The following is a 27,088-nucleotide window of genomic DNA, read 5'->3' as shown; positions in this document are numbered from 1 at the left end:
TGAGTACGTAAAAGTGGAAAGCGTAGTAAATGTACTCAGCCTTAAGCTGTACCGCAGCACACACTGTGAACCAAAAGGAAACAACACACCATATTAAAATCTTCCCCAAAAATAATGATCAGAAGAGAGCGAGGGACAACCAGTGCAACAACTAACTCAGAAAAARTAATCAGAGCCGATAAAAAGAGTAGTAACATAAAACACAGTAACCAGAAACTATAGTACAGCAGACTACTGAAAAGAGCAGCAAGCCAACCTTCACCACAATGTATTTTGACTTGCTTGAAATAATGACTGGGTCACATTTTAAAAAGTATTTAGGTGTCTAAGTACAACTGAAATCAGCAAGCCTGAGGTATCAGAATAAGGTTTGTTTTTTAATTACATCATGCTGAGAACAGCAAAAAGAAGTCTTTGCACCTTCAGGTGACCTGTCCCAAACAAACAGAGCTGTTTGTCTGAAATTYTGCCAATCCGTGTCCACAGTCCTATTCAAACTGTGCCGCCAGGGCCACAGTATGGTCTAAAAATGAACCAGAGGAAGACTGGCAGTGCTGGTAGCTCTCCTAAAGGCAGCCCTTTGTGTGAATGTATGTAGCTTTTAGAAACAGGCAGAGGAACTGGTATTTGCACTTTTCTAACTGACATTGAGGTTTATGAGGTATATGCAATGAAATGCATAGTGTGTCTTTAGTGAATTGATACTGGGTTTACCAGTGGGGATTTACCTTGGCTTGATATAACGTACCTCAGAAAATGAGTAGAGAAAAAATGATCAGGAGAAACATGTGCCTGGATGCATAAGCACTTCCCACACCCACAACACAACTCAATCAGCAGATATTTCAAGTACAAGCAAGTCTCACATCACAGTGGCTAAAGCCTGTGAATTAACACAACCTTTGAGAATGTGGTTCTATGATCATCCATACAAGAGCTCTGCACTGTTTCCTTCAGGTTACTAAAAACAAGAATTTTGTCCAAATCAGGTAGGAACACACACTAGCACATCTGTCAAATTAGCTAGAACAGAATACAGAGCATATGGTCGATTTATGTTTTGTTTCCTTTTTTTTTTTTTTTTTTTTTTTTTTTTTTTTTTTTTTTTTTTTGACATTGTCTGCATTTCTCTAAAGGAGGCTAGAATAAACCTGAAACTGAACCTGGCATAGAACCTCCTGGTGTAAAGGTTAATTCACCAGAACATTTTCCATAGCTCTGACCTGCAGTGTGAGTTTATGTCAGTTCAGGGCTGTGCATCCTGCCTTTTTTCATCTGTGCCTTTTTTCACGCATCGTTAGGAGCCTTCCAGTGGCATCTATTCTGCTGCCAAAACATCCTATTGTTGGATGGCTGGAGGAGCTGGAAGCTTACTGACACATTTTACAAAAAAGGTTCCTCACTGGTGTTCCAGCTAAAGAACTCACTGTCTCTCTCTCTGGGTACTGAGCAGGAAACACACTTCCCAGTCCTGTGAAGACAGGACTGCATACCCTTCTTATTTAAGCAATGTCATTTAATTAGTTCTTTTTCAGCGTAGTTAAAGTGCTTGTGGATACCGTCCTAACAGAAAGATCCGTGAATACTACCAACCCATATCAAAGCAGGCTGCGGTATCACAAAGTGACCCAGAATGTTTACTCCCCTAGGAGAGAGAGAGAGAGGGGAAAAAAAAAAAAAAGCTGTGATATGAACCAACACGTGGCACTTCTTGCCTTCAGTGCAAACATTTCTTGCTGAGGCAGCAGGGGGCAAACTGGCTAGCCACCAAACCAGATGCCTCTGGCTCCTTCAACCTGGCTGCAGCATCTGCCGGGACATGCCTGTTGGAAGAGCAGCTGACTTTCCCAGTATAAATCTCTTGAGGTTTTAATCAGTAGATGTGCTGGTGCCCTTGGAAAGGGCTGYACTTGGACATTTTCTAAGGTGCATTTGAATTTAGAATCAATTTTCCCAGTCTAAAAGCAACAAAATTCCTTAACTTTTATAACATGTCACAAGGCCCACTCATTTTCCAGGCTATTTAATGACTGATGAAAGACGAAAATTGCTTCAGTGATGTGCCTATTTAACTGTTTTATGTTTGTAATGTAAAGTATTTTAAGGCTGAATTAATTGTACAAAGCACTTAGAACTGTAGAAAGATACTACACAAATCCCAATAAATGCACAAAATATGCAGTGTAGCAGAGTGGGGGCATTATACTGTCTGCACAAGGAGTCGCATAACAGATTTTTCTATTCTGCCTCAGAAGCATAATGACATTTAGATGGAAGTAAGAACAAATTTCTTTTCTTCCTGTAAAATACTTCCTTGCTATCTCCTTCTCACCTTCCTTTCCCCTGAAGACCTTGAGGATGAAAAAGATTTGAGACATTATTAATATTATTACTACTGCCTATTTACACTTAGGAACCAGAGTGCTAAAGGAATTTTAAGTTGTTGCATCTGCTATAAAAATAAGAAAGGAGGGGAGGAGTATCTCATAGTGCTGAAGTCTTAATATTCCTGTAACAGTCTTTCACTGCAGATATGTCATTATTCCATAAAATATAAAACTGTTTTTAGTAGGCACAGTTTTTCTCTCATTTATAGAATGTTTTTGTCTTTTTGACTTTTGAGTGACCTGCACAGGATTACACTGCTGCTGCTGGAGKGGGATTAAACTGCTTAGAATTTCCACTGTGAGCTTACCATGTAGCTGCTGGTTATTAGTTTTACATACTTGTTTGTTACTGTAAACTACAGTGTTATTGGCATCACACATTTATAAAATCCTATGCCGTTGCTAGAGTGTGTCTGATGGTCTCATAAGCTTCCAGCAAGGCAGTTTGGAATCAAATACAAACCAGACCTGGTCACTCCTGGATTCTTTCTTACTGAAAAATTTAGAAAAAGAGATATTCTATATAAGATGTTACTGATATACAAGTCAGAAGTGAGTTTTCTTAAAATTTGACGCCTGCAGGCTGTGCACCAAGTGTGGAATTACTTATAGTTTTATGAGCCTTATTTGTCTGTGTGTGCAAAAATCATTCTGCAAATGCACATTTGCCTGATCTTTTACTTCAGAAAAAGATTCTCAAATTTTGGCTGTAGCTGAACCTTTTAGTTGTAGGTAGCTGCTCAGACAAGTGATGTTTATATCTCTGATAAACGTGATGAACCAACCAGTCTAGGCAGTTCTAATAATTAACTTCTCTCTCTACTGGCTGTCTAACCATCTGTTTAAATGACGCCATGTCAACATTTGCACTGGACTAGTACTCCTGGCAGACAGCTTCTCAGCACACAGAAAAGTTTTAAGGACATGTGATCAATGACTGTTTATTTCAAAAAAAGAAGAAATTCACTGATCCACAAAATTGGGTTCATTTAGGAAGATAAACTAATCAATAATTGTAGTAGAGCACAGTCACTTGGAGTAAAGCACAATGATGCATCAGACAGAGAATTAATTAAAGAAATGGAAAGGAGACCTTTTCATTCTAATTTTTCTTCTAAAAGCTATAATCTACATGTTTATAACATTCTCATATCTATGCTAATTTGCCAAAGGATACAAAATATGGGCTACTTAGAAAAAAATCATTGGTGCTAATTTTTCTTTATCTTGCTTATCATAGTACAATTTTTCAATTGTAATTTGAAGAATTTGAAGGACATAGATCAAGCCTTTCATGGAGGAGTCTGATTGTTGTGTCCAAGATTGTAAGAAGTTACACTTATTGTGACATTAAATTGTTCATGATCATATAAGTTAACAGCTATTATATGTATTACCATTCTCATTATAATTGTCACAACTCATTTATATTATTCCACTTATACCAGCAGCAGAGTTCATAATTTGGCACATACATCGCAAATACAAAGAATTACATAGGAAAAAATGCCAGTTTCTCAGAACAATCACGAGTCTTTGCAACATAAGCACCTTTCAAAATTTCTTAGAAAATTCTACTGGTTAAAAACTTTCTTTAAAGTAACACAGTCTACTTAGATGATAAAGCAATAACAAGGAGCTGAGACTAAAAATAAAAGTTTTGATTATCAAATTTAATATTGAATATTTGACTATATTTGCTCTTCTGCCAAAACATAGCAAAACAAYATTTGTTTTGTATTAAGTCCATTTCTTTTCTTTTCTTTTGAATTGCAACCTGATAGCATTTAATATCAAATGAAGTAATCTGCTTCATTTTCATAAAAAAAATGTGTCATTTCATTTCCTTACAAGAAAAGCAAATGAAATGAAAGGCATGAAAGGATTCACAAAATTATTGCAAAAGGTTAAAGTGCCTTTTTAGTTTCAGTCTATTAGAATTGTTATGTTTTTTATAAAATCCTTGAAGAGATTAAAAAAAAAATAACATCTTGAAAATTTGGTAATTATGGTACTCATTTGGGAAAGGAGTACCTGTTTTCTGCTTACTGCCTCACTGYCAATCTAGTTCACAGTAAAGACCTGGAGCTTCCCTTCTTTTATGCGTCAGGTAGTCTAATTCAAATCAAGTAGAATAGAATAGAATATTAAGCCTTCATAGCCCACAACCCAGGTAAGTTCTGCAACTTTCTAGCTAGCTGATAAAAAGATGCTGGGGCAGAAAACCTTTATGCAGCTCCACTCAAGAAGTTTCAATATCTTTCCATGTGAAGTTTAAGAATATCACGGGCTTTCAAAATTRTTTTTTTTTCTTGAGATTTTAAGTATAGTCAAAGCAAAATCAGAAACAATCACCTTTTGTGCCTGMGTCTACTCCTCTACATGGAAAAGCTTGTTCTTTGATATTTGATATCAATTTGATATATCCATAAACATCCAGGCTGTAGTCATCAGAGCTTCAAAAGAGATCTAAAGTGTTGATGTATGGCACAAAGGGACCTTGTAAGGMTATCTCACCTTATTCTCTCTCTAGCGAGAAAGGCTGAAAAATAAGATATTTTGTACTAATCAACTCTATAGGTGATTATAATCAAAATGCAGGCTCTATTGTTTACTCTTGTCAGGTGAGAAAAAAGAACTTGAAATATAAGGTTGACCACAAAGAGGGATCGCAAGGGTGGCCACAAGGACCCTGCCATAGCAGGCTTTTCTGCAGATCACTGCATAGTTTGATATTTTACCAACATGCTTCCTCAACCTCTAAACACTCTGCATTTGTAAAGTCTGACACTTGAAATGTTCAAGTATTCTGTAAGAACAATCACTTTGTATCTATGCCATGTACATATACTGCTGTTCCTCACACAAAAATACCTCGTTCATTACAGTAGTTCAACTGATATCTAACAGTGGAGCTGTCTGAAAGAGATTAGCAGTTTGGGTCCACCTGATCAGAAATTCCCTTTCATCAGGATAGCTAAAGTTGGGTTCCAATTAGGTGAGAAGAGGAAGCCTGTTTTTGCCAGATGGACACTTCTTTTCAGAAGGCTTTCCTGAAGTAAATGCATTCTGTCATAAATAATTAAGAGAATTCTTGGTGGGATTATATCATTAATTGGTTCTAAGCCACTATAAAGGTTTAAAATGAAGCCTTGTGATGAAAGAAAATGGATTTTTTTTTTAAGTCAACATCTAGTTGCTTGCTTCTTTCGTCCTTTCCTGGTAGAAGCTGACTGCTATTACATTTGAATTTTKTTGTAAAGCTTGATTGGCCGTACAAGGCTTGATATAAAGGAAACATAATATAAAGATTAGTTGTTAGTCTTGAAATWTTATTATAGTTGATAAGTCAGTGCAATAAATGTTACTTGTGGTAATAAAGATCTCTCAGATCACAGTTAACCTCTTCAACAAAAAAGCTCTGGTTATAGGTGAAAAGATTACTTTTCAAATTGCTTATACTCAGTTTTTTTGAGGTTTCAGAGTATTCTAAAGCTTCTGGACTGTGCTCAGATTAGAAACAGAAGACATATCTTTAATACAAAGATAAAAACATAGAAGAGTAAGGTTCTGAATAAGGTTATTTGATCTAGTTTCTTGGTTAGAGAAAGCGTCAGGAAGACCAGATGAAAGCACATTTCTTCAAGGAGTTAAGGCAAACATGAATGAGTGCTATCATGATACAATTCAGCTGAGAACAAATGTAAAATAGGACACAACAATAATTGAATGTACAGATTCAAGACAGGCAAAATTGACTATGTCATGGATCTTAAAGAATAYATCACAAACCAAATGTGAGTCCCTATGTCATAATATTGCAAAAAAGTAATCATCAAAAAAGTAATCATCATATGTAACATCCTTATTTACAAATCCCAGTATAAAAGCAATAATCATTCGAGCTTCAGTTGGACTATTCCATCAAYTTTGGACATCTCATTTCAGGAAAATTAGGATCAGTTAYAGAAAATACAGGTGAAAGCAGTAGGAAATATATCAGCAAATTTAATCTAAAGCGAAAAAGTAGATTTTACATAGCCTGATGAACATTGAGAGAAGAGGAAGAGTTCTACAGCTTATTGAATGTGTTGAGCCCAAAAACATGGACATGGAAAAATCACTGATTCATGCAGAACACACAAAACATTTATTGCTCCATTTTTTTTTTTAAAAAAAAAAAAGCTTAAGTTGAACTATCTTGAAGATGCTGTTGCTGGCAGAATCACCAGGAAATAATCATCTCTCCCACAAAAATCTCAGTGAAGATAGGWTTTTTATTTTGAAAAATTCTACTGGGCTTCCAGGTAAGCACACTAAATGAGGGCAGCAGGGTGTAACACATTAAATGATCTCATCTTACTTTATTTAGATGTTAGTTTTTTTAATGTTGTGTGAACTAGAGGAAAGATGTGGCTGAGACAGTRACTATAGACACTTTATTTATTCTAAATATCATCCTGAGGCAGAAATTTGCAAGTTTCAAGATTCAAGAATGATAAAATCATCTTCCTGGTAAGAACTAGGAACGTGAATGGGAACATAGCTAAAACCTGTCATTAGCTTAAGAGTCAGTAAGTTATCTCTTCCTTTTCTGTGGCTGTTGCAATGATTTTCAAAGAACTTGTCTGTTTGCACAGCAGATCCTGTTTTGATACAGAGTTGGATCAGATCTCTGGAGGCCCATTTCAAACAAAGGGTAAAGGAAAAAAATATATATTTTTTCTGCTTATATTCTTTTTGTTAGTGAAGGGGGAAAAATGCCTAAGACGGGCTGAATGTCATAATCTATTCTTCTTGGAGATACCAGGGTAACTGGTTTCTGTGGGGAAATGTAACTTTCTATGGGGTTGTTTCTTCTTCTGATACCTGTCCATGTTGCAGTTCTCTGTTATTAGTATGATTACCCTTAGCCAAACCAAAGAAAAACAGAATAACATCAATCCTGGCTGTAGCACAGTTGACTACACTACCTAATATATTCTAGATCAATGAGTGAAGAATTTTCACATGGAGGCAGCTAAGAATAAATATTTAAATAATTAACTAAATACAAGATTTGTCAGCATTACCTAATTATGCAATACAAATAACTGCAGCTGGTGTTACAAATTAGAAATCCTGGATTTTGTAGACAAAYTCCTTATTTCTCTTATGACACAACTTATAAATAAAGCTTTTAATGACCACTCATTAATTCAAAATAGCTGTTAAAACTAAGATCCTGATAGATCTAATTTTTGGTTGAATATCATGCTGCAATCATGTGAAARCTATCATGCAATGATTGTCCAAAAGTATTCTGTACTGTTCTGTTGAAAAAATTCAGAACACAGAAATGAAGTGACGCTGTTTCAAAATGTCATCTTCATCCTAAATGTAATTTCCTTCAAAACTCTTCCAACACACAGAAGTATCCACATTTTTTGTAATTTTATTGACACAYAGTAATTAGGAGAATTATCTTGTTGCTTGCTTTGCATTAGCTGGTCTGTAAGGCCAAGCTTTATAGGAAACTAGTAGGAAACACTGTTTTTATCCTAGAGGAGAAAACATTACTTGGACAGAATAGATTCAAAATGTTTATTTTAAGTGTTCATACAATTATTGAAAATTGACCTGAACTCGACCTTAATTAAATTAACCCAACTTTAATTAAAATGGGTCATTAAAAACCATACACAAGCATCCTCCCTGTGCTAGCTTCTATAAAACATTGCACTAAGTGCTGTAAAAACACAGACGATGCACAATGTCATGACATCCTACTTAGTGGTTTGAGGCCATTGGAACAAAAGGAGGAAAGTARAGATTATTTTTCTTGCCAGGTTTCTATGTACTGTGAAGCAGGATAATGATTTATTCCACTACTGCATACTGTCCAATTCAGCAAAAAAAAAAAAAAATGTGTGTGAATAACTTTAAACCCACACTCATCCCACTGTCTTCAATTGAATCTTTGTATCCTAATACATGCTATATAATGCTAATACATGACCAGAATCTACAGTTATAGCTTGGCACCCTATGTCTAGCTCTGATTCATTATAAAAGGRAGGAAAGCAGATGAGATATTCAAGAGAGACAGCAAAAGATAACTAGCACTGGAGATTTAGTCTCCAAGTTGCCCTAAGTATCCTACACAATTTCTAGGCAAGCCATCTTATCATGTATTTATATCTATRCAGCACAATGCAGTATCACACAAAGATACCTGAATTAGCTCTGCACGACCTACTTCTGGTACAGGAAGTATTACAACTGAGTCTGGTTAACTGAAAGGGGACCACTGCCCCAACGTAGCTATGCTACTTTTGCTCAGCACCATCTGAGGTGTCTGTTACCTCCCACAATGATMCACATGTACATACCTTTTACCTGTACCTATCTTTACATAATACCTGTAAAATAAAACCAACATGAATTGATCTTTCCTTATTAAGAAGTCTTAAATCGTCATTAATCAATGCTTTGTTGCTAGAAAATTCTCAAGAGAGCCAACATCATAGGAGAGCAAAAGTAGTATTTCATAAACAGGTGTCAGCTCTAGCACGGTCAATATGCGTGTTGTGGGTGCCATTTAATGTGATGTTGTATTAAGAAGAATGGACTAATAAGCTAAATCCCTTCCCTTTCCTTATTAGTGCTGCCCAGTGAAGCATGTACCTGTACAGACATGTGAARTGTTTGTGGCTTTTGCCTGTGCAGCCCGTGTCTCTCCTTCCCATTCAGCTCAGCAGAGTCATTCTAATTAAGCACAATGGTCGCCACTGAAAATTCAACATTATCAGTTCAGTTAATTTTACTTTAAGCTATGGGGAAATTGCAGTAGTGTAATACATATGTATTTATGTAAGCATGCTATTGCTTATAAGTATATGGCARTTCAAGTGAAAATATAACCCTTTATACAACAAGTTTTCTAAAAATGAGGCCAGTTTACTATCCTCGCTTTAAATATTTGTGGATTGTTTCTCTAAAATATGCCGAATCTTGCTACAAGGCTATCTATTCCTGTGCCTATTCGCAAAATCCTAAGAGTTGAGTTAGGTAGAACTAAACATTTAATTTAACAACAGTTTTGCCAGACTGAGAATAAATGACTTCACAGTTACASATATATTTTGAAAAATGCTTTCAAAGGTGCTGTGTAGAAGGGTATTGAGTGTATAAATACAGGGAATTACCTTTAAAAAATAAACAAATCTGAATAATCCCTTCTACATTTGTAAAGTCACAGAATAAGAAATTACAACAAACATATTTACTTCTTTAGATCTCTCATGTGAATATGAGAGGATAATGTACTCTGTTTAGTGGGGAAAAGCTCTCTTGCACTTAGCACTGTTTGGTGTATAAACAGAAATGAGATAAGGACAAAACAAAAAGGTTGACATCAATGAAGTCAACGACATTTACAGAATATGATAACGAAKGCCTACTGGCTTTTTCTTTGAGGGAAAGGCATATTTTACTACTTTTTTTCCTTGTCTTCAGCTTTTAAACCTATTCCGACCTGACAAAATTTTATATCCTTTGAACCATGTAATGCAGTAGCAGCAACTGAACTGAAATTACTGCTATTTAGTTATACAKATCTCTGCTCATGACTATAGCAATAATATACCAAAAATTGCCTTTTAAAGATAACAATAATTGTTAATGTCCATCAGTAAAGTATAAGCACAGTATTAGTAAATTAAATACTGCAGAGAGCTTTGGTGATAGCCAGAACACAGATCTTGTTTTTATTTTTCTAAACTGAGAAAATCACATGCTACAATACCTCTTCTGTAAACTGTATTCAGCACAAAAAGCCTATATTGGCTCTTGCACTGTTCTGTAAACAGTTTTGCCTTGACATTTTCACAATACAAAATCTTAAATAACTCTAAGTACTGTACCTATACTATGAAGTGTACAATAACTTTTTACAGACAGCAGATAGATCAAATGGGAAATGAAAAAATACATCTTCTTGGTCTTTATTTTCAAAATGCCAAATGTCAATAGGCTAAACTCAAGCATACTTTTTTTTGTTTAATTGCATAGATATTCCTGTGGAATAGTTTTAACGTAGAAACTTTAGCACTGTGTTCYGAAAATTACATATAAAAACGTACTTGGTACATAACAATGTAAATCTAGGATAATTGCACTAAAGAAAAAAAATGAATGCACAACAGCAATGACTCAAAATAGGATTTTTCAAACTTCTGGTGATATTAAAAGAAATAAAAAAGGTAGTACGCCTTTTAGTGCCTGTTTCTCCTACTCATAGTAATCAGTATTTTATGAACAAAAATGTTCAGGAGAAGATCATAATCTTGCTAACTATCACCTGACCAGAATAATTTTGAAGCCAAATATATATTAAATAACAAGCATAATGATGATAATAATAAAAGAGTAGCAACTATTGAGCATGGTTGAATATGCAGTTAGTTTGCASGCAAGTGCAAACTGGTGCAGTCTGTGTCCTGAAATGTTTCACAAAATCTTTGCTCCTACAGCTGGGATTAATTCTGTATTTCTGTGTTCATACTTATTTCAGCACAAGTTGCCAGGTAAATGACATTAAGTTTATGAGCCTCAAGGAATTTCTCCATCAGCAATCACTACTTTTTTTTATTAATGATCTATTAAATAAAGCTTATTAGGAGCTATAGATCTAAAAGTTAAGAAGTACTTTCGGTACCAGATTATAACTTTCATCTGTAACCAGTTAAAACATTGATAATCTCATAACCGCTGAATGTAATCTGTGGATTAGTTTCTGATCAGCTGATTTAAGAAACACCCTCTTCCTGTATATGCAAGCATGGATGTGTGCTTTCAAAAATGTATGGTGAACAAGTAATTCTGCTCAATAAGATCCTTTTAAAGTCCTTTAACTTTACAAATGCAAAACTGAAGGACTCCCAGTCACTGGTCACGTTTGAAATACYGGGATTCATACATTATTTATACAAGAATGAGGCATAAGACAAGACTTTTTTTTTTAAAGAGGCAATAGTAAAGCATTATATCAATTATTTACSTCTCACAAGGCTAAGAAAATCTCATACATGAATATGAGTTGGCGCAGTACCAAACATAACCCACTTGCTCTACAAAGGAAGGCTATTCTTTCTAGTCTATAGTTTAAATGCTGTAAATACGTATGTTTCTATATAAATAGATATCTGTTGAGCAATCAGCCATCTTCCATCATTAGTGGACACTACCTCAATGTTAGAAGAGATTATTCAAAACCCAGGGTTTTTYGAAAGCTCTGCTTTTTCACAACTGGTATATCACATGACACTGAAAACAGATTTCAGTTATGGAGAGTTCAAGGCCTCCCTCTCATGCAAAGACAGGCAAAGACAGTCTTCCTGCCTTTGCCTCCCCCCGYGCTGGGACCCATTTCCATTCCAGGTGCCCTTCCAAGACTGCCAAAGAGGCAAATAGGGGGTATGTGTGTGCACACATTTCTCTCACACCTTCCCTGCCCTCTTGGTAAAATCATGCTTGATGAGAGCTCATGAAGGAAGGACTTTTGACATTAAATTTCCCGTTTTTTTCCATCACCTCTCATGAGGCAGGGAGTCCTAAAGACCAATAAGCTGTATTCTCAGTAAACCCAAAGGAAACCTTAGAGGAGAACTTGATTCACAGGCTGAAGTCAGATTGACTTTTCACTGCATAAAAGAAATYGACTTGCCCGCATCAAGAAAACGTGCGGATTCCTTCAGCGTTTTTGTGGTTTGGACATCCAAGCAGCAAAATGAGACTCTTCTGTTGAGTCTTAGCGCTATAATCTACCCTGCATTTACATTTACACTGAGATTTGCCGTTTGTGCAATTTAGCTCTGTAAGGAAGCTAGGTTTCTATACAACTGCATTGTTTTCTTTGATAAAATACGACAAAATAAAGAGAAATATAAAAAATATAATGGCAGAATAAATTATGCCTCAGAGTAGTCCTTGTTTTTTCATAGGTATGTGGGAAACTGAAGTGGAAAGAGAATGAAGTGCATTGCAGTTGCACATTTGAAAAACAGGCTCCACAATAAAGTACAGAACTACGTAATTTGATAATATGTTCCCTATTCCTAGTTTTGACTGGAGGATCAACCTAATTCCATAACATACTCATTGAAGTTCACCATGGTACATCTTTTTATTAGATGTACTCTCAGTCTGCTCCATTCTTTTGAATGAGGAGGGCTGTTTAAATGGGGGGTGTGGGGCTTTAGACATGGAAATATGGCAAATATACATAAACGATATGAAAGTGTAGTGAGAAAGCAGTAACTGAGGGCATGACAGAAACAGGTTAAGGGACTGCAGACACAAGAAAGTACAAATGCATTTCTAATAGATAATCTGATTTCTCTACTTACACCCCAAAACAAAGATACATGACTTATTTAGAAGTAAACATAAAGAAAACCTCACAAATATTATAATTAAAATTCTCTAACAGCAGCAGTTTGAACCAGCCTGTATTTCAGCCAGAAAATGAAGTCCAAGCTAACAATGATGTAAACAGCTAAACATATCAAAGGAGGATGATACAGACATTATCTGTGTCCCACTTACTATAGGAAAATTTTAGTGACATAGGAGAGTCCCCAACTGCCTTCCAACAAACTATTCTTCTAATTAAATAATTTTCCTATTTAATGCTATGATTTTTATCATTCATTTTCACTGTGAGAATGCCACAGATATTTTTTCCAAGTTACCAGCACTGGTCTCATCTTGGATGATAAAAACTGGCATCTTGGATTATAAAATCAGTATCAGTGTCAAAATAAACACTGGAATTACTACATGGGTCTMATAATAGTAAGCTGCAATACTAGCCTGGCAAACCAACTTTTACCCATTTAAAAAATTTGGTTATGTTAAGATTTCATGAAGGTTAAAGCAGATATTAAAAGGTGACAGCATTTCTTGTAAGCCATTAATTACATTTCTCTGTAACTACTATTACAAACTTTKTCAAATAAAGTTTGTATTTGTACATTGTTTAAGTGCCATTTTCTGTCATTTTAGTCAGCAAAAAATTCTACTAAGTTCTTTATTTTAGAGGACTCTCTTGATTTACATAAATCTTTCTGCAAACTGAATTCAATCTAACAAGTTTTCTCACCCATATTACTAATACTGAAGAAACGTTGAATCTTCAAACTGGATAAGCAGAGGCCTTGTTAGCACAAACAGCTGATCAAAATKGTATGTTAGGAAGCACAGACCCTAGCAGATCTTTTTTCCTCAAAACATTCTGAATTGCTCCCAATTATMTCTCTCCACTATGTCCCCTTATCTGATTCAGACTGCTGTTTGCACAGATCTGGTAAAAAGACCACTTTCTGTGCTTAGGTAAGTTAATGCATGTGTGAAAATCATTAAGCATCCCAGAAACACCTGCACTTTTCTACACCTGTTCATTGTTTCTGAATCAAATGTGACTTGTGTTTTTTTTTTTTTTTTTTTGTTACTCAGTACATCAAATTTTACATTTTTTATGTACTGAACTATGTTGTGATTCCAAAAAATGTGTCATAAGCTAACTAGAGATAGACAGGATCTATACATAGAATAAAGAAGTTCAAAAGATCATCTGGGTGATGGTGGTTCAGTACATGATATTCCTGGACTGTTCTATCCTGTATTATATTGTATAACATAATCTTAGAAAGCACGACTGACGGAACTGCCATTTTTAGGAGCCATACAAAACAGATCCTAACAACTTCTGGTCATTAGCACTCTCCTAACACGATCGCAAGAACTGGATTGGTTATATGTAGGCCTTAGACAAAATTCAGCTTAAGTATTAACACGTTTTAACTATAAAAAATCCACGTGCATTTTCATCAGGAATCAAAGGAACACTGTGAATGGCACTAAACTGATATAATACAGTTTGACATCAGTGTAGAGGTCATTTTGAGATATGATCAATGAAAGAACTAAGGGAAGAAAACCATGCTAAGCTTTCAGTTGATCTTGCCTGACTTTCCCAGAGAGAGTCAGTTAGAGCAACAGTAAAGTTATTCCACTGCAATCAAAAAAATCAGGCTGGCTTAGGGAGCTCACATAGTAAGTTCAAATAATGGTGAGAGGTGTCGTCTCTCTTAGATCTACCATTAAGTGGAGATGAGCTAGGTTCAATAACAGGCTTCCGCATGCCAATAACAAATTCTTAAATGACCCATTCCTGACTGGAAATTCATCCACAGTAATTGTATCAGGATGATTTTAAAAGTGACTTTTGAAATATAAATTGCAGAATTATATTATCACTCTAGATTTATGCAATATAATAGCTAAATGGTTTCAGGAGTTGAATCCACTGAATCTCCCCCCATATATGAGATGATTAGCATCCTAGTAAAGTGCAGAGGCATATTTTGTACTTAAACTAAAAGCCAAATGAACTCCTCTACCATTTTTATAAGTGAGTAATCACATCTACTTTTAAGCTGCGGTTTCTACAGCAATTTCACCCTTTGGAGCTACATCTATTTTCAGGCTGATGTGAAATACTGTTGGGCTACCTAAACAGTCAGAGCTTAATTTCTCCAACAGAGGATCAAATTTTGCCCCAAAGTATATATAACTGCCACAGACCTAAAAGRCTTTTTTTTTTCCTTTTCTTAAAAATGATTGAACTTGGCCCAGAAACTTTGAAGTGTAAGATACTCATCAACAGAATTAAACACAAATTTACAGAATTAAACACAAATGGAAAGACAAATTGTTCATGTTATAGTTATTTTTGCTTTCTCTATTTCTATGAATTTTGCTTTCTCTATTTCAACTAACTTATTTCAAACGATGTTTCATTACATGTTTAGTTTTCTGTTAACACTAAGGCTGATGTATGTTCTGTCTTCAGTAGACTTGCATATATTCAATAGATCCTGGGGCTCTGAGCAGAGGTCCTCTTTTAAAAACAAAAACAAAAAAGCACTTAATTACTGAGTTTGTTTCTCTTATGGATTAAAGAGATTTCTTTCTTTCTTTCTTTCCTTTCTTTTCTTTTCTTTTCCTTTTTTTTTAATTTATTTTTTTTTTGCTGCCTCCCTCTCTTTATCTTTCATGCCACAGGCATTCTCCTCTTATTTTCTGCATGTGTATCCCTATTATGCTTACTCCAAAAGAGAGGAGAGAAATAAAGCCTCTCTCAAGCAAAGAAATAGCAAATGATATCATGCCAGGTCAAATGAAATAAATCCAAGTTTGTGGATTAAAACTAAACATGCAGAAGTAAACAGAGTAGAGCTATAAAAAGAACTACCATATGAGTAGGAATTTCCATATAAAACCTAAACAAGTTTTATATGATCTGATGTTACTTTTCTGTTCTGAACAGTCCACTGGCACCAACAGAACACAGAATACCAAAGATGACCAGTTTTCTGAGTTCCTTTAGGATAATACAGAAGTACTGGGAGGAGTATACACCCCTCTATAAATGCAATTTGCTCCTACAAAAACACCTCATTTGTTTATTCATACATAGTTCTGCATCTTCAGCTTGTTAGGATTATGAGGGAGACATGATTTCTCTACCTCTGAGAGTCTGTCAGTGGAGCACTGTACGTTCTCTGCCAGTATTCAATCAATATRTATGAAGAATAATACAAGGAAGAGCGGACTGTTAACATCAGATGAAGCAATATACCCAGAGGAACATTAGTTTTGCATTTACTCTTTCAAACAAAGCAGAATTTCTACAGCATTTATTCTGAAAGCCAGTCAAATAATAAGTCCATCTGGGATCTAAGACAAAGACACTGTGCTAAGTCTCAGACTTATCTTATTACTCTTACTTTGTTAAATAAAGATTATTCTTAGAATTCATACAAATTAATGATTACCAAACATTACAGGAGTTATATTCTCTTAAAGGCTTTTTTGGGTGAAAGCAGTCAYGATATAATATACAGCTAATATCAGAACTGGAATCAATAAATAAACATCAAAATCCTAAGATACTGCATCTCTGCTTGCAAGCAGAAAAGTACTATTCTGGATTTTTTGGACATGTAATTACAGTGTGTGTGCACATGTGTGTATGTAACTAACCCCCAATTCAGCATGAYCCACTCTAAACAACTGCCAAGCCATACACGTTTTTGCAAAATAATGTTAATAACATAGGTGTATACTTCACGCTCGAGGTACAGGTATCTGCAGACAGAGAGAAACCTAACTGCTTAATTTGCAAAAGAAAGTAGATTATCCAAATGAATATTTCAGTTCTGTTTGAAAACCTGAGCCGTGATCCTTATTACATGTTCTTTAATTGCAATGCTCTCTCCTAGTAATATATCTTGTAGGATGTAACTATCAGTAAATGCCTCATGAAGAGGGAGTTTAAGACAGAGGGAATTTAGTGAATTTCCAGGGAGATATCATATATTATTAACTTTAATGCTGAATAGCAGACACTACTGCGAGCTATTTGTTGAATATTTAAGCACACAGAAATAACCTTAGAGGAAAAGCTCTAGTCTACACAATCCAGTCATCACRCTGCCTCATTAAAAAAATAATAATAATTTGTTAGCTGCACAATAATAAGTTGCTTAGAGTTCCACTTCATTTCCATTAAAATCTGAGAGACTATTTACCTATTTACCTGATAGCGGAGCTGAAAAGAAGTGAACGAGTAGGAAAAAAATTAGAAGAATTAGATCTTAAAGTAACTGCTTAAAAAAGTCAATATTGGATGYAAAAATTCCTTAGACATTGTTAAAACTGCTATTCTTTCAGTTGTCAGGTACATCTAAATACACCTGTAAAATGATCAAATTTCATCAAATTTAGATAAAATTAGTTTTGATCAATCACTAGCACTTTGTAACATGAAGATACATCTGAAAACAGAAGATTTTCCAGTGTCCCTCCCCAACAAAAACAAGTGAGCTAGTCACGATTATCATTATGCTTCATTACAAATAAATCACATACATCAACCATTTACTGGCATTGACTCAACACTTCCTTTGAAGTGAAAAGAACAACAGAGATGCTTAAAGATCATGCTCCAAGAGATTAATGGAGCCTGAATTTCAAAGAAAGAATAGGGCAAGAAAAAGAGAGCTGAGGAAAAAGAAATGCTTGTTTTGGTTCAATTCATGTTCATTTTTGGGGAAGTAAAAGAGTAAAACAAGCTGAATAATCCCATGAACRCCAGAATATATGCATTAATGAGAAAAACAAAGGAAAAATAAAACAGGTAAGACTACTGAACTGGACAGTAATGAATGCTACCAGCTGAAATAAAAGAGAAGCGAAAGCTGAATTAAAGAGAGTATAAAAAACCCCATATGTTTTTCTATTAAAGATAAAAATTTGAAAGTGCATTTTCTAGAATATGCAAATGTTACACATCCAGTATGGAAAGTCTAACCTCCAAAAACACCTGCAAAAAAACTCAGGCATCAGAAAATGCAGGGCAAACAGAGAAAGACAAAGGCCATACACCAAACAAAGTAAAAAAAAAAAAAAAAAAAAAAAAAAAAAAAAAAAAAGACAATACAGAAGATTTAGGCAATTCTTTAGATACTGAAGTGATTTCAGGTTACATAGATGTAAAATTCACTGAAGCAACCTTCCCTCCCCATTAGCTTTCTAATAACTATCTGGTGTAGTTTAGCTGTAAGACTTCACCAGAATCTAAGTAAATGGAACTGTCTCTTTCCTACTGTTTACATTATYACAGTAGGAGAATCTATAGATCTTGTCCTCAAAATAGTACCACTGGTTGTGAGTCAGATTTTCCACAGTATGGGAACAGTTAGAAAACAATAGTTTGTAGGAATGGCTTTTCATTAGACATATGAAATGTAAGAAAAGCATATCATGAAGATCAATTGAAAATCAATTAACTATATAATTTTAATGTTATTTGATAAYATGTAGATAAAATTCCTTTGTTTCCATTTTTAACTATGGCTTCACCTATCCATTTTTACTTCTTGTACCAAAATGAATTCCAGCAGAATTCCAACTAAAGTTAAGGGGGTAATTAAAATAAGGGGAGTAAAGGGATGCCAAATGCTTCAACTTTGGTGCAGGTCTAAGAAGTAAGTTAATAATCTTGCTATAGCATAGGAAAAAGCTCACTGAGTCTTTAGTTTTAAAGAATGTCTGACTATCCTGACTTTTCAACATGAGACAAAAAGAAGCACTAGCCATCCAGGTGTTTTGASTTCTCCCACCTGTAATCCTAAAAACTGAAGAAAACAAAAATAACACATTTCTTCTGAAAATTTTGTCTGAGTACAACAGAAGCTGTTTATTGTACAAAGCGTATAAACTTAAACAGTCCTTAGCCCTGTATAGGAAGGCAAAGGAGATAACATGAACACAATGAAGACAATAAACACTTCTAAAGTGTTAACTATGGTGTCTATAAAGCAAAAATTAATGACAGCCAGCAAAATCATTGTAAAAATTTTCAGATTTTGGTTTACATTTAGTTCTCTTGAATACAGCAATCTTGAGACATAGCTTATCTCATATTAATTTGTTCAAGTTCCCCATACATTGTGAGAACATACATCTCATACATAGCGAGAAACTACAATTATCAGCTTAATGAAGGTAAGCCATACTTGCAGGTAGTTGGAAAGTGTTGCAAATGTTTCAGCTATTATTGAGATATCCAACAGTGTATATTCCAGGCAGTTAATTTTAGATGTCACATTTGAGATCTTGTAAAGAATCCARCTTTTGGGAGAAGAATATGCAGTGCTTTTTAGGGGTGTTTTTTCACTTATACAGAAACAAAAAAAATTGGATATAGTTGTTCAGTTAGAACTAGAATGTTTGTTTCCAATTTAAGAGATATTTGGAMGAAAAGAAGGAAGAAGGAAGAAGCAGAAGAGTGGAAAAAATATTGAGTAAAACCATATTCAGTATGTGTTTCCTGTTTCTAGGAAATGCTTATATGTGCACGTGCACACACACACACGATGTATATTACTTTGAGACATCTGAAATACAATAAGAAAGTGAATAAAACACATGTTCCTGAACCTTCAATAAATATTTTTAAAAAATCTAATGACACTAGGAAATGTCTCATAAAAATCTTATTTCACAAAAATCTGAGTTTCAACTGTAAATCTTGCAGCTGGTGTCCATAATATTTACAGCCGAGAAAAACAAAAAAAACAAAAGAGAGAATTCAAAAGTATTAAGACAGAAAATTAAATTTATCTTGTATGCCCAATGAAGAGTAATATCTTTCTCTCAGAGTACTCCAGAATTACTTTTGTCAACGTAAAACTTTTTCTAGAATAATGTCAGGATAGAAATTTGAAAATTAACTTTCTGCTCAGCATTCATCGCTGAAGAAATATGTTGGAGCAGGAAAATGACAAGATGATGTGATTTCAGATACTGTCTTTGAGAACTATCCATATAAAGCTACCTAATCTTTTAAAATTGTTATCCTCTGTAAAATATCAGGTGCACTTCTATTTTTTCAAGTTCTTAGATCACCCTTCTAAGAAATGAACCATGCTAAGTATAGGAGAATGAACATTAAAAAAGTGAGTGGCAAGTGAGCTGTATGATTTAATGTAAGATAAAAAAATAGTTTGGTAAGGGAAAAAAAAGAAGTTGGAGATTGATTCAGGCTTTTCGTTTTATTCACCTACATCTTTACTAAGAACTTAAATGCCAAAAGATTCATGGAGAAAAAATCTTAGGGGCAATGACAGACTTCAGTTTATTAGCCTAATAGTTGTTGCAACAATAGCTGCCACAAGAGGGAAAAAATGTATTGGAAGTGTTAACTAATCACAGGTTTACAGGGAAAAATCTAAGGAAAATACATATACTGAAGAGAATATACATATGCAAAGGATAGCAATTGAATGAGAGCAYTGAAGATTTAGTTGCTGCTTGATAATGCAGGAAAACAGACTAGCTATTCATTAGTACTCATTAAAAATTGATGAAGAATGATTTATGCTACTGTTAGACTTTGCRTGCCTCCTGCCCCGAGGGTTTAGCTGCATGGGCTTTGCAAGGAGCCTTCCTGGGGCCCTCCTGGCTCCCGAGCAGCCGTGCCTGTGCCTGTCCCCATCTCCACTGCCCTGCCTGGCCACCGCGGGCCGTGCTGGACCCGGGGACGGTCCCTGGACCTGCTCTGCTCTTCACGTAGCCCCTCCAGACGTGGCTATTYCATCCACAGTATTTAGACCCAGTTTTGTAAGGCAGGTTTAATACCTGTTTGGATTTCCCTCTAGTCATCAGACACAGGTACCTGCAATGGGCACTTTATGAAGCAAGGAGCTCAAAACGGCATTAGGTAACCATCTCAGTTAACTGTTACAGATGCAGCTGGGCTTTGTGTGGGTACTGAAAGCTTTAATCAAAAATAAATCACTACAAGAAAAAAAAGGGAGGATWAATCATGTTGGAATACGAAAAAAAKCAGAGAACCAGAACATACCTAAGAAGCCTGTTTTTCTCCAACTATGTAGACTAATTTAAAATATAACCTTTCTCTGCCGTTTAGCTTTGTATTATTAGACTGCCATAGCTACACTTGTAAACAAATGGCACAGATATGGGAAACTGTTAGGCCATTTTCAAGATGGGTATTTCTCTCTGTTGCATTTGAAATAGAAAAAAAAATCAAACAACCAGAAACAAAAAAAAAAAAAAAAAATATAGCATCCAAAGATAAAAGGAAGGAAATAAGAAGCAGAGAAGACATAGGAACATGCAATGCCATCCTGGCTTTATATCTATAGCAGTCAGAAAACAAAGAAGCTGTTTCCCAAGTATGCTGATCTGGGGAAAGTTGAGGTAAGCGTTCTCTCACAGTCCTGAAAATTCTCATCTTGTGTTCCTGGTGTGAGGGAGATGCTTTCATCGCCAAAGTAGAGATCTATATGAAAGATCCCAGAATAACCACTATTTTGTGTCGCACTGTTAGAACTTATTCGAAAAGATGATGACTGAATGTAGAAAAAAATCAGATATGAAAGACTTTGCACTTAATGTTTCTGAAAAATAGCTACTGGGCTCTTTCCTATGCCATTCACTTTCCCTCACTATATTCTCCAAGCCCTTTTTGACAACCAAACTCCATCATTTAGATTTGGGAATGATATTCTCAGTGATCAAGCAAAGAGGTCCTGATTAATTCAGATTTTAACAAGCAATTCAATCACCTCACTGAAATTACAACTTTATACATGAAATTAATGGAAATTTTTCTTACTGCCTGTAAACAGGGTATCTGCAACAAAAATCTGTAAAAGGAGATACACAATTTAGGCCAGTTCTGTGACCTGACCTATCTTTGCAGAAGAGTTACACTGCATATAAGGAATAGCAGAAACAGCATAGGCAGACAGAGCAAACACCACAGTGCACACTGTTCTGTGGGAGGATGGAAAGTAGCACACATCTGGGCATAGCARCCTGAAAACTCAAATACAAAATGCAATTCCTGACCACAGTCCAGCTTCTGTATGAGTGCATGTGCATTTACATTTTCCCCACTTGAACGATGAAGTTTCTTTTTGCATAATATATATTATAGACAAACAATATACTTCAAAGTATAGATGTTGRGTGAGAGAGTTCTGACATTACAAAGGAGGACTAAAAAGTGCCTATCTGTAAGCATCTTTCTGCAATATTCAGATCACTGCATCACTTTGCCTGGGCTACCAAAAACTGTACCAGTACAATCAATTAGGACAACTAGCAACCTTGTTTAAACTGAAAATGGTGACATTGAGTTGAACAAGTTGCCAAACTCACCATCATTCTTGAAATCATTTCCTATATCTAAGCAGTCTTAAGCTATGTTTCCAATATGCATACACAAATGTAATGATATGTTTTTCAAGGGCAACRTGTTTGAACACCTGCATATACCTATGTATTGACATTTATATAAACTGTATACAGAGCTATACAAAGACATTGTTAYAGCTTTGAAATGTTAATGCTAATGTAATGTAAATGGCCCAGAATAACAGGAGTCAGATTTACCACTTTTTTTCTGTCAGATTTTCCCAATTTTTTTCTTTCCTGTCTTTCTAAACTCTCTGGTCCCCTTTCTTCAGCAGAGTTGAGGACCTTTACAAGCTCATCTTTCACCACTGTCACCCCTCTTCAAGGCTCTCATTTTGGTTGCAAAATTCTTCACTTAGGTAGTACATAYTGTAACTATGAGGCTAAACACGTGCCAGAAGTGCAATGCTTAAAGAAACTGTAATGCTTACAGCAGTCAAAAAATCAAGGGCAAACTAAGAATATAACTTAAAATTTTTAATATTTCTGTATTGCATCCCATTTCTACAAAACCTAGAATTCTCTGTATCTTTTGAAACATACGAAGTTAATGCAAATTCTGGAAATTTCAATCAAAGATCTGATGACAAGATCACTTCCTAAATGAARTGAACACAGGGCAGAAGCTGCTGACAGTCAAAAAGCCTTAACTTGCCTTGTCAAGACTCTCTCCATTTCTGATGTACTCTCCTCCACTTAGTCATGAAAACTGGTATTACATTTCCATAATTCCTTCTACCTTTATCCATCATAGAATCATAGAATCAGTAAGGTTGGAAGGGACCTCTGGAGATCATCTAGTCCAACCCCCCTGCTCAGCAGGGTCACCTACAGCATGTTAGACAGGGTTGCATCCAGGTGGGCCTTGAAGATCTCCAGATCTCCAGAGAAGGAGACTCCACAACCTCTCTGGGCAACCGGTGCCAGTGCTCCGTCACTCTCACAGGGAAGAAATTCCCCCTCACGCTCAGGCAGAACTTCCTGTGCTTCAATTTGTGCCCATTGCCTCTTGTCCTGTCACATGGGACAACTGAAAACAGTTTGTCCCCATCCCCTTGACACCCTCCCTTCAGGTACTTGTACACATTGATAAGATCCCCCCTCAGTCTTCTCTTCCCCAGGCTGAAGAGGCCCAGCTCTCACAGCCGTTCCTCATAGGGCAGGTGCTCCAGCCCTCTGATCATCTTTGGAGCCCTACGTTGGACTCTCTCCAGTAGCTCCATGTCTCTCTTGTACTGGGGAGCCCAGAACTGGACACCGTACTCGAGATGAGGCCTCCCCAGGGCTGAGGAGAGGGGCAGGATCACCTCCCTTGACCTGCTGGCAACAGTCTTCCCAATGCACCCCAGGAGACCATTGGCCTTCCTGGCCACAAGGGCACAGTCTCAGTTCTCATAGTGCAATATGCTTAAGCAAGTAGAATGAAAAAATATCTTCTGATGTTAACAGGTGTTGCGTATTAAGACTGTTCAATTTAGTGGTGCAATATTAAACAACTTAAATAGGAACAGGAAAATTATCAAAACCAGTCAGGCATGAACCAACTACAGTTTCAAAAGGGCTGTTATCTAGTTACATTTTCTATTAGAATCAAGATTATACTTGTTTAAAGAAAGAAAACATGACAAATTCAACTGTTGATTTTACATGAATGATATGATCTCATCAAAATTTGACTAAGCCAGAAATCATGAATTGATGACAGAGACCAAATCTTGCCTTCCTGATTCATGCATATGTTTGATGCAGTAGAAATTCACCTCTATCAGCTATTCAGTTCTATCAATCAACACCAATCTGGCCCACCGAACTATTACACTCAGGAGTTTAAGGGAAATAATATTTGGCCTGAACTCTCCCTCAGTAATACAAGATACAATTTACTCTATGTAACCAAAGTAAAGTCTTATTGATAAAAGCAACTTTATGCAAATGCTCAGCTATGTAGAAACACTATTCTGTTCTTTTTGGAAGCTTATCAGATATCTTATCAGATAAAGCTTTGTTCATGTGAATCTAATTATTCAGGCTTTTTCTAAGCTCTTTCCTGTTGGAGCTTCYCGCAAAGTAACTTCAAACTGTTTCATTTTCTGAATGAACTGAGTGATTCTAAACAACTGCTGCTAAAGAGGAGTAAATTAATGATCTGGTGCTCACAATCCTTTTGGTCTTCAAATCCTTCAAAGGATTTAAAATATAATATTTAACTCCTTTTTTTCCCTCTTTGAAGCAGGTCATTTTTAGTAAAGCAACTTAGCCACAGGTTTCTTCAAAGTTAGTGACTTAAAATATTCTGTCAGGAACCACGGCAAAATATTTACATATCAGAAGTGTTAATAGCTTAAAATGTTACCAAACAACACTGTTCTAAAGATCTCTGCTTAAGAAACAATCAGAATCAGGCAAAATGTTTCTGCATCTTTCTCTTTACAACTCTCAAATCTAGAAAAGTATTATTTTATTCAAATACWAGCTGGAAGACAGAAAAATTGACAAAAAGAATCCAAAGGAAAAGGTTCAGCTACAAAAGCCTCAAGACATGTATTTTAGATCATTGTCCTTTTTGCAGTTACTCACTTAATACTAGAAACCTGGTCAACTTACGAGAAAATCACTAAGGCCACAGAGGTCTCTTTCATTTCAGCAATATTTCCTAGGAATCACTGAAAGACAAATGATCTAATTCAAAAATATGTTTTCCTTCTAAAAGAGTCTGAATATTAATTTTGACACCCCAAATTGCCTTAAAAAAAAAGAAAACCTTTTTGTCAGATTAAACATTTGGAGTAGATTCAGCCTTAGACAYGCTACATTTAAGTGTATATGTACAGTTCTTTATATGTAGGCTGTTATAGTTAAAAAGGGATATAGTTAAAAAGGAGTTCTTCAAGCTGCAAAAGTGGTTCAGTTCATGTTGAAGCACGCATCTACACATGTATCTACAAGGACCTGATTAGCTCCTTACACTCCCCTGATGGTATGAACTTCTCCTGCTTTGATTGTGAATGGGAGTCAGAACTGGCTCACATGGAAACACACACAGACACCTAATTCTTTAGGATACCTAACACCTTTAATTTTAAGCATTCAAAAAATTATTCCTGTTTTTCTTAATAATATGAAGTAAATATAAAACTTAAATTTCATTAGAATGAAAATTTATCAAAATCAATATATCCCAGGAGAGAAATTTAATCTTAATGAAGCAGTCTTTCCTGAGGAAAAATTATTTCATCAGAAAAAATGGACATCTACTCTAGTGCACTGAAAACGCGAAAAAAAAAGCTAAGACGTTTTCCTCCATTTTTTCCATTAATACAATTCTAAAAGACATAAGAATGTGATTTCATTAAGAGTGCATATATTCTCCAGAATGATATCCTTATGAAAAGAAAATTAATGATAAATAACTTTAGAGATCATTGAAAAGTTTGAACAGTCAGCTATCAGAGSAAACATCTCAACTCCCCAAAGGCACAAAAATAAAGAAAATATTAACTCCACACTAAATATAAAGTTGTTCTCCTACCTGTGTGTAGACAAATTACTGAGGTACAGGCTGTACTTTTCTTCAGCAGACAGTCCATCCATCATCAAATAAAAAACATGAAAATTGCTCTGGTTCAGAGGTTGCATAATGACACGAGACTTCTCCAACATGTACGTATAAATCCTAGCTGATTAAGAAATAAACAAATAAATAAATTCATCATTACACTGATTGTTCTAAACTGATTGCTCTGTTTTAAACAATTTGCCATTGTGACACTGACTAATAGACAATATGTTTCTTATAAAATAATCTGAGGCAAGCATGACATCAAAAATATTACCATTCATCCCAGCCCAGTTTTCTATATAAATCACATACAATAAAATTCACGGCATAAATTTATTTCTATTAATTTTAAAGATAATGCCAGTGATATATACCTCATTCTGGTTGTTTGAGGAACCTGCTGTCATATTTGGCTACATTTACAAAGGGACCATCACCTTAGCTTCAGGCATCTAAGAATTAGCATCTAAGCTCCCTCTTAATGAAGAGAAAAAAATGCAAGAGYGGTTTAAGAGATGTTGGAAGAACTGCACTTGGAATCATTTCCTCTTTCTCTAGTGGCTATAAGGAGAGCTCGGATTAATAGTTTAGATCAGCCACCCAGCTTCTAAACAGCTACATGTAAATGAGACAAATCCAGTGCAGAGTCGATCATTAACAAGCTTACTAAYCGGTGCTTGGAGAAACCTGGGCATCTCAGAAGGGCTATGATGAGCGTACYAAATGAAAAGCCAGGCCAGTCAGCACATCTGGGAGGAAGGGGGAAGAGGAACAACCTGCCTACAATTTGCCTACAGAAATGACTACAAAATCATGCCCAGAWAGGTTCTGAAGGAGGCCTGGCTACAAAAAAAACAGGGAAAATACAGCACCCTGATATACATTTCACCTGCTTCCCCAGATTATAGGCATTTTAGAGCTAAACGTGAAGCAGAGAGAGATTTGCTCATCTGGGTGGATTACAATTCAGCCCTTCCCTGAATATATGGCACCATATAATTCCAGATGCAGCAGGCTAAAGACAGCAAGGGACAAGGGAATGCCTCACTGTAGCTAGTGCTCAGGGTACTCCATTGAGCAGGAACCTGACTCCAGTTCCCTTTTACTCMATTTTTTGCATACTTTATCCAGTGACCACTTAATGTAAAATACAGCCTGGGGTGCAAGACCAGAATCAGGTCCATCCACACACAACTGAGCATCCCCACCACTAGGATGCAGTGCATTCCTTTGCAGCTTTATGCTGTTAATTCTCTGCAATGTGGCAGAGCATTCACAGGGTGTTAGCAACCAGCCTTACCCTGGA

The 27,088-nt window shown here is 35.7% G+C and overlaps 1 protein-coding gene across 1 annotated transcript in view; it reads right to left on the bottom strand.

Moving 5' to 3' along the window:
- Positions 1-27,088, bottom strand: part of MYO16 (myosin XVI) — a 384,245-nt gene that overhangs the window by 124,224 nt on the left and 232,933 nt on the right. Inside the window, exon 16 of the mRNA XM_085318127.1 lies at positions 25,753-25,900. Coding sequence (XP_085174253.1) covers positions 25,753-25,900 — 148 coding nt within the window. The remainder of the gene's footprint in view (positions 1-25,752; positions 25,901-27,088) is intronic.

Source organism: Rhea americana, unplaced genomic scaffold (assembly GCF_003343005.1).
Source record: "Rhea americana isolate MKP2758 unplaced genomic scaffold, rheAme1 scaffold_52, whole genome shotgun sequence".
NCBI classification, from domain to species: Eukaryota; Metazoa; Chordata; class Aves; order Rheiformes; family Rheidae; genus Rhea; species Rhea americana.
The sequence above is the reverse complement of the archived record's forward strand: the minus strand, read 5'-3'. Positions and strand labels throughout refer to the sequence as shown.